We start from the raw sequence: 8,724 nt of genomic DNA, 5'->3' as shown, positions 1-8,724 counted from the left end.
TGGAAGCTGGCTCCCATCTTGCTTTCCTTCCTAGCCAGCTTTCAGCCTGTTTTTCAGCTCCTTTTCCTCCGGAGACTTGAACTTTTGTTTTCCTGGGACTTCGTTTTTTTCCTTTTCTCTCTGCTGGATTGCTTCAACATCAGAGCACATCAGGAGGACTTTCCACCAAGCACAGAGGGCCTGGCCCTGGGCCAAGCCCCAGCTCCAAGGAGACCAAAGGGAGGACTCTGACACTTTCCCAGGCTTTTTCTCCACAGTGAGAGATTTTATTATTTAGCATCATTATCCCTTTTCGCGTGTGTTTGTTAAATAAATAGTTTTTATCTCTTTCATTTTCCCTTGAGGAAAATTTATTTTTTCCCAAACCTGGTGGGGGAGGGGTGGTTGTAACCTGCCTTCTATCAGAGGATATATTTCTAAATTTGCCCAAACCGGCACAAGGTGCTATTATCATGTAAGTAGTTAATTATAATAACTAATATATTTTGAACTAATTTTAACATTTCTGGCAACTGCAGGCTCTTCTCAGGCCTAGTCTAATTCTCTTCGTCAAAGATGGGGCTCTAATATTTTCAGAGCATTTCCCCTCTTGGCTGAGATTTCCTGTCTTATAAGTAGGAAGGTTGAGATATAGAGGATTTCTCAAGCAAGAGTTTAATGCAAGAATCCTTCCTCAGAGTGTCTGCCCAGACTAGTAGTAACAATAGTTACAATATCTGTTCTTTTGCAGTTTGGAAACCAGATACTTTCTGTGGAAGTGGTGGCTGAAGGTTAATAAGATTTATCTCTGATTTTCTCATGTTGTGCAGTGCTGTAGAACAAGTTATAATTAAAATGATAATAAAACTTTACAGTGAGTTATAGATATTTGTTTAAATATTAAATATTTTTACCAGAGGATCAAAAATGTGATTGCAGTAAGAGTGGTTTTTAATTATACTACTAAAAGTAATTCCTCTTGACTGTTAGTAAGACAGAAATTTAAAGCAAGTGCTCGCTACAAATAGCACACTAGAGACGTGTGTTTTGTGGGTTTGTTTTTTGCAGATGTTGATGAATGTGCTGTTGGATCGGACTGCGATGAGCATGCATCTTGTCTCAACACAAATGGATCCTATGTCTGTACTTGTGTCCCTCCCTACACAGGAGATGGTAAAAAATGTTCAGGTATGGGAAAGAAAAACATCAAGCTAGCCTTTCCAAGATTCTGTATAGGCCAGTATCCTGCCTCCCACAGTGAAAGCAGCTGCCAATAACTGATATCTAGGATGGGCCTGCTTTCATCTCCAGGTCAGTTTATTCTGGATGAGGCTGTGATAAAGTGTCTCCTTTTGTTTCTTGAAAACTCACCTCTCCATATGGGTACAGCAGTCATTGGGATGCTGCTCCAAGACACACACACATGCAAAATCCTCTTCCACATGGAGCACAAGACCTGGGAAGGCCACAGTGTTTCACTTCTCAGAGCAGAGCTGTGCGGTGAAGAAATATTTTAATACAGGTTTCTGAGTAGGGCTAGAGCTGCCTGTGGAAACATCAAACAAGGTAATTCTGGATGAACATAACAAGACAGTGGCATAGGTTGGGATAAAAGGTATCTGGGCTGTTTTCATGTTCAGGGAGGGACTTGCTGGAATGGGCTTTCCCTCACTGAGGGAAAAATGACTGTAAGCTCTGTTTGCTTCTGATGATGTATGCAAACTCAGTTAGAGAAGGCTCGTCCATGTCAAGGTTAGCTTACTTGCATGAGCCTTCAGTGTCTGTCACTTACTTATAAAGCAAAGAAAAGGCTGTAAGCTACTTAAGAGTGTTTTCCATGTCCTTTGCCTTCCTACTTTCAGCAAATTCCCAAGGATATCTCCTGCAGCTTATTTGTAAAACCTGACACTTAATTATATTATTCGTCGTTTCCCTGTTCCTCCTCAGAACCCGTGAAATGCCGTAATCCAGGAAATCCAGAGCATGGCCATTTATATGGGGATTCTTACAGTGTTGGCAGTCAAGTAACATTTTCCTGCAAAGAAGGGTTCCAGCTGACAGGAGTGGCAAAACTTACTTGCATGGAGTCCGGAGAGTGGAGCCACCCAATACCCTATTGTGAAGGTGTGGTTCCTGGGGAGAATGCATGTGGAAATGTGACTTTATCATTAGAGAGCGGGAAGGGGCAAAGCAGTAGTGAAGAGCCTTTAGAGACCGTGGGAGCTTATGAAACCCTGTCCTAGCAGATCTGGATCTCAGTGTTGAAGTCTTTGTTTTCTTAAGACATAAGCACAGTTGTCATATTTGTAGTAGTACTCTCTTAACAAAGATTCTCCGGTGCATCAGAGGTATAGAATCAGTCTAATGCAAGCATTAGAAGTGTATTTCTTCTCTACCCAGCCTTCTATGTTCAAGGAATTAATGACTTAAAGACCATTAACTGCGTCTCGGTGGATAAAAAGCAACAAGAAAGGACAGGCTGATGCACGTACATAGTCACGGTTTAAGAGCAGAAATAGTTTCTTTAGAAAACCAGAACAAATGTGGTGAAGCAACAGGTAAAGTGAGGAGTTGACAAAGACTGTCTAAGCAAAAAACCAGCTACTTTTTCTGTAGAGAGAGGTAGATATGGAGTCCTCTTGAGAGTCAAGCATGTGGTTTGTAGAGCAGTTATAACTACCTACTTCCAGTTAGTTCAGTTTCTCAGTAAGGTGAAATCGGATAAAGAGTCCTAAATGTCATTTACAGATTAGTCAAGAACTCATTGTTACTTAGGGCTTTCCACCTCTTCAAATCTATTGAGAGAAAACAAAGCAAATCCTAATTTTCTGTTCATTTGTGTTTGTGTTATATCAACCTCTCTTGTATTCCTGTCTTTTTAAAGCTATATCCTGTGGTGCTCCAGTTATTCCAGAGAACAGTGCCATTTTTGGCTCAAATTTTACATACCATAATAAGGTGGTGTACAGGTAGGAATTCAGTATGTTTGAAGTGCTGTATTAATAATTGATTGACAATCTGGCAGCAAATAAGAGTATGGCTGAATTGAGAGATTGGTTGAAATGATGGAGAGGAGCAAGATGGGATTAAAATAATGGAAAGATGTTTGGTTATAGATGTGGCTGTTCATTAGCAGAGCTGAATGTTTACTCCAGTACTACTTCTCTATGCCCTGAAAAGAAAGATGGTTTATGCAGGTGTGGATGATGAGGAAAAAAGGGATGGCTGATTATGTTGTGCATGAAAGGCTCTGTGTTTGATAGCACTTCTTTTCTCCTAACACAGATGCAATGATGGATACAACTTAGTGGGTGAAAAGGAAATTCTGTGCCTTGCCAGTGGCATTTGGAATCATGCTCCCCCCTCCTGTGAATTGGTGATGTGCCCTAGTCCACAGGGTATCAGCAATGGAAAATACACACTCAGTGGCACAGCCTACCTTTCCTCTGTGTCATACACCTGTGACAATGGATATAGGTAAATGCACAAACATTCCTGAGCCAAATGCAGGTGGCATGCCTGCTAGAAGGTCTGAAAGAGACAAAGCTGGGATCATTGCTTAGAAAGATAAAATACTAAGGCAGAATTGAAAAAGACTTCTTTATATCTTGAGGGTACTTTCTGTATTTTATCCTGAACTGGAGCAGTTCAGAAAAGTCACTCAGGATTTACTATGTACATATGTAATGCTTTCATTTTACCATCAAATGTATAAAAATATTTTGAATGTTCAGAAAAACAGTTTTCATTATTTCTGAAAGTTTTCATTTGTCTTTAAAGATCATTATACCTCTACAACTGTAGTTCATACCCAATATTATTTGCTATTGCTTTACAATGCCTTTTGTGAAGGAACTTTCTGGAAGTTAGTAATTTACTCTTTGAACTCTTTGTAGTAGTAATGTATTCTAAGGTTTTGTTCTGTTTTACATTTGTAAGCAATTATACTGGAAACACATTTTTAATATGCTGCAATTTACGATTAACTCATTAATGCTATATCCAAAGATGCAGACGTACATGCAGGTTTCTGCCTCTCCTGGTATCTGCTTGTACTTCTAGCAGATATACTCTGACATAAGTGGTCTCGTATGGACCTCTTTAGGGACGATTTTTTTCTGCATTTTCCTGCTGCAATAATTTCCTTGTCCAGATGCAGGCAGGCAGGTGAGGTGTGTTCATTTGGTGAATGTTTTAATTGTGTTAGTACAAATGGATACCTCAGCTGAAGTTCAGCATAGTGTTAAGTTGTAGATTCACATTGTGGGCTTATCTGCACCGCACTAAACCAGGCAGTGCTTTTACCAATACCAATGAGTTTTTGACTGCGGAGTTTGGACATATAGGCAGCAAATACCATGTCAATTTTGACTCTTTGTCATTACCTATCTACCATAGCTTGGTGAGAGAGCTCCTCTCTCCTGTGGTCACCACTCCAGAGGAAGCCCTCTCAAACAGTGTCCATCTTATATATTACTTCTGGACCCAGTCTCTTCCTTCAAGCACCCCTTAGGTGTTTTTAGTCTTAAACATATTGCCATAGGTAGGCAGAGCCCTACTTCCCTGACAGGGGCCTGTGCCAAATTTGTAAGAGCATTACAGGTCAGTGTTGTTCTTTTCCATTAACTTATTTCAGTCAGCTAAACATGGGGGTCTAATACCATTTGAGAGCAAATTGTAGGGAATCAGACACGTGTGGAGGGCTCTCAGATATGACCTACAGGGAGCCCAAAGGCAGCTGACGTAGCAGCTGGAGACAAGGGGTTTCACCCAGGGCATCTCAGGGTGGTGTTGCACACTCTGTTCAGACACCTGAGTCACACCCTCTGAAACAATGCTGTTTCCTCAGCTAAGGAAACCAAAAAATACCATCGACTTCAAATGTGTGTGGCCATTCACTCAAGCAAAATCCTTTACCTCCTGAAGGAACTGAGTGCCTTTTTGTGAGCAAACTTGAACTGGAGCGTTTCCTTCAGTATTTTGGGTGAAGATAATGTTTTAAGTCCTTGGGTGAATCTGGTCTCAAGCGGAGGCCTGGCTGCAAGTCTCAAGACTGGCATACTGTTGATGGTATACAAGTAAATTTTTAAGCTTAAACAAATATTTCTTTCTTCTGTGCTCAATGATGGGCAAAGCTACAGCAGGAACTATGTGTGTATCTGCACAGAGCTTTGAGGCCCCACATGAAATCCACCAGCTTTCTCTTCAAAGTAATATGAAGACCAGCTTTTTTGACAGCATCAGAGTGTTTTTCCATGAACAGAGGGTGACATTCTGTCCTCTACTGAAGTCAGTGTGAAAGACACCTTAGTTTCACTGGGGCCAGGAGGCAAAGCAGCTCTTTCGCTCTCTATCCCTCACCTGGAATGAAATGGCAGCCTTAATAATGATCTTTGTGTCTCAGCCTTCAGGGACCTTCTGTACTTGTCTGTGCATCTTCAGGGAACTGGAACAGCACACCACCAACTTGCAATGTTGTGTCTTGTGGATCCCCTCCTGCCATCAAAGATGCAGTCATCAATGGAGATAACTTTACTTTTGGAAACACGGTCTCTTACACGTGTAAGGAAGGGTATGTAGATTAGCACTACTGGACACACTTGTCAGGACAGGTAAAACTGGTGCACTGTTTCATAAGTCCTTTATAACTGCACACTAATTCATTGTTACTACTTCTGTCTTAACTTTTTGGAAGATAAATGCGCTGGAGATTTTTTTCATGGGCTGTCAAATTAGTGTGAGATACAGACATTTCTTAAAGTAGTTTCAGAGCAACTGAATACACTCTGGAAGAGAAGAATAGAGAGGAATCTGGGAGAATGATAGCACAATTCAATAGGAAGCCCTTTTCCTTGGAGTTACTACAGAACCAATACTTTTAGGGTAAACTCAAGGCTCTGATCATAACGAATTCCTTACGTTGCATCAAGGTGCAAGAATGCTTTTGGTGCAGTTTAACAACTGTCTGTTGTGGTGTTCTAAATTCTGTTTCCTTAAAATTATGACTCTTTGTTTATTGAGGGGCAATATTTTAAATTCTATCTACTCTGTGTTGAGACATTTTCAGACCCTATTTCATCAAAGAGGAGGCTCAATTTAGATGATATCAAGCATGAAAGTATAATGCTGGACTCTGATCCTGCAAGACCCTTGGCACATGGTAATCTCTACAGTCCGTGAGCAGTTCTATTAAATTTCTTGGAACTGTTCTGCCTAAAAGGCAGAGTGGGTATGCAGAGCTTTTGCCAGTTAAAGTCCAAAGTGACTAGAGGATTTTCTGCTTTTTCTTGCTGTAAAAGGGTAAATTAACAAGCCAACATTTTTCTTATAAATGAGCTTTGCAATGTTATTTGAAACATAATTGAAGCAAAGCATCCTTGCTATGTTTTCTAGACTGTATTACAATTTTAAAAGCTGCTTCTCTTTCCTGTGCAAGCATTTTAAATGGGATAGGATAGCAGCATTTAAAGACTTTCACAGCTGTTTGTCTGTGACAGTGGATCGTGTTAAACATCAGCACACAACAGGCTCTTTTTCTGGGGTCCAGTCATGAGGCCTTGAAAAAACAATCCTGCAAACAAGACAAAACACTTTTACAGATGTTGCTTCAAAATCTGAACAGCCTTCAGTTGGAAAGTTAGTGGGGACTTTGCCGTGGTTATTGTTTCTTGGCTTTCTGTGGGAGCACACCACAGAGAAGAAAAATTAAGAAAACAGTCAAAGGTGCTGTGAGTATACACTATTGCCTGTTGCATATTTAAGCAGCAGGAGTTTAAGCGGGATGATGAGCAGGATGGATTAATGCCTGTCCCTGCATCCCAGAGACAGTCTGGAGAACTACAGCTACACTAACAGTATTAATGTGGTAGAATTTTATTGTAAACCATTTCATTGGGGATTTTTCTAGTCAGCATTAATTTTTTGTTGGCATTCTAATATTTTACAGTGAGTTTTTAAGAAGAAGTTATTTTAAAGTTTCTATATGCATTATTGGCAAGAGCATCTCTGGGTAACTTACTAAGAGGTTTCACTTTGCTTGCAAGTGTGAAAATAGATTGAGAGGGCTAATACAGAAACACAAAAGGCCTTTCTGGGCTTTTCATCTCTTTCTTTTCCAACCAGTTTTGCTAAACAGTGGGATCATTTATTTGAGGATTGCATGGATGGTCACAGCACAATACTAGGTTTGTTGTAGTAGTTTGAGCCAAAATGGAAGTTCAGAAATGGTAATTGGATGGACAGATGAGAGAGAGGCAACATGCACATGGTGTGCTGGGATATCCACCATTGTGATACCTCACCCATGGACATGTAGGCTTTTAGTTTTTCCCTTTGAAGTTGACCGTATCTTTTTTAAACAATCCTGTTCTTCTGGGGTTCTAGCAAACAAGCTCATACTGCAGGGGCATCAGGAAACTGTAGAGTTTGACAATGCCTGTCTTTTTGACTTCCTATGTGGTTTCCTTATCCACAGTTACACATTAGTTGGCCCTGAAACCATAGAGTGCTTAGCCAGCGGCAAGTGGAGTGTGAGCCACCAGCAGTGCCTGGCAGTATCCTGTGACGAGCCACCCCCTGTGGAAAATGCATCACCAGAGAGTGGCCACCGCCTCTTTGGTGACATAGCTTATTACTTCTGCTTGGATGGTTACAGCCTAGCTGATAACTCTCAGCTGCTTTGCAATGCAGAAGGGAAGTGGGTGCCTCCAGAGGGCAGGGACATGCCCCACTGCATAGCTGATTTCTGTGAAAAGCCATCCACCGTCTCATACAGCATCCTGGAGTCCATTAGTAAAGCCAAGTTTGCAGCTGGCTCCGTCGTGAGCTTCAAGTGCATGGAAGGCTTTGTTCTGAACACTTCGGCCAAGATCGAATGCCTTCGAGGGGGCCAGTGGAATCCTTCTCCTCTGAGCATCCAATGCATCCCTGTTCGCTGCGGAGAGCCTCCTCACATTAGCAATGGCTATGCCAGTGGGTCCAACTACAGCTTTGGAGCAGTGGTGGCTTACAGCTGCAACAAGGGGTTCTACATCAAGGGAGAGAAGAAGCGGACCTGTGAGGCCACTGGCAACTGGAGTGGCAGCTTGCCCACATGTCACCCAGTGTCCTGTGGAGAACCACCTCAGCTTGAGAATGGCTTTATTAAGGTATAGAATGAGTTTTCTCATCTGCCTGGTACCATGGCAAACTGAATATATCTTCACAACTGTTGCTGTTGGGGTTTTCTTTCTTCTGTTTTGCTCTTCTGTTAAAATTGAGGAAGTACAAGATTGGATGGTATAAGAAAAGGGAAAAGTGGGTGGATTTGCAGCAGAATCGTATCTGAAAAGCATAAACTCTTCCATGGGATTTCCTATCATAAAGTGGGTTTTCAGTTAGGGGACTCAAGATGCCATATGGCATTCAAGTGATTTCCTTAATGTCTTCTTCATTTGTTTGATTCTTGGGTAGCTTTCAAGGGCCTTCTGGCGATGTTTGAAGTAATGATGCCAGTTCACAAGCCTTGCTATTTTCACTGCTATGGAAAAAAATCTGATATGCAATAGATAAATCACCTTGGGATAATTTCTCTTCTTTTGATGTGAGCACATTTCTCTACTGAAGTCAGAACTTCCCTTTCCTTATTAAATTAAATTGCAATAATACCTGAAGTTTAAAATCTTCTTGTGGCAGTGCAAACCTGTAACAACTGCTTAACCTGTGTTTTGCTTTGATGCACAAGGATAATATTGTGGTAAGGAAGAT

General features: G+C 41.2%; 1 protein-coding gene across 1 annotated transcript in view; it reads left to right on the top strand.

Annotated features, from left to right (window-relative positions):
- The window catches only part of SVEP1 (sushi, von Willebrand factor type A, EGF and pentraxin domain containing 1), a 105,720-nt gene that overhangs the window by 69,649 nt on the left and 27,347 nt on the right, over positions 1–8,724 (top strand). The window contains exons 32-37 of the mRNA XM_017728281.1: positions 1,048–1,167; positions 1,927–2,103; positions 2,864–2,948; positions 3,265–3,456; positions 5,384–5,551; positions 7,454–8,126. Of these exons, the coding sequence (XP_017583770.1) occupies positions 1,048–1,167; positions 1,927–2,103; positions 2,864–2,948; positions 3,265–3,456; positions 5,384–5,551; positions 7,454–8,126 (1,415 nt within the window). The remainder of the gene's footprint in view (positions 1–1,047; positions 1,168–1,926; positions 2,104–2,863; positions 2,949–3,264; positions 3,457–5,383; positions 5,552–7,453; positions 8,127–8,724) is intronic.

The sequence above is a fragment of the Corvus brachyrhynchos genome, unplaced genomic scaffold (genome assembly GCF_000691975.1).
Source record: "Corvus brachyrhynchos isolate BGI_N302 unplaced genomic scaffold, ASM69197v1 scaffold90, whole genome shotgun sequence".
NCBI classification, from domain to species: domain Eukaryota; kingdom Metazoa; phylum Chordata; class Aves; order Passeriformes; family Corvidae; genus Corvus; species Corvus brachyrhynchos.
This window is presented reverse-complemented; position numbering and strand designations above follow the sequence as displayed.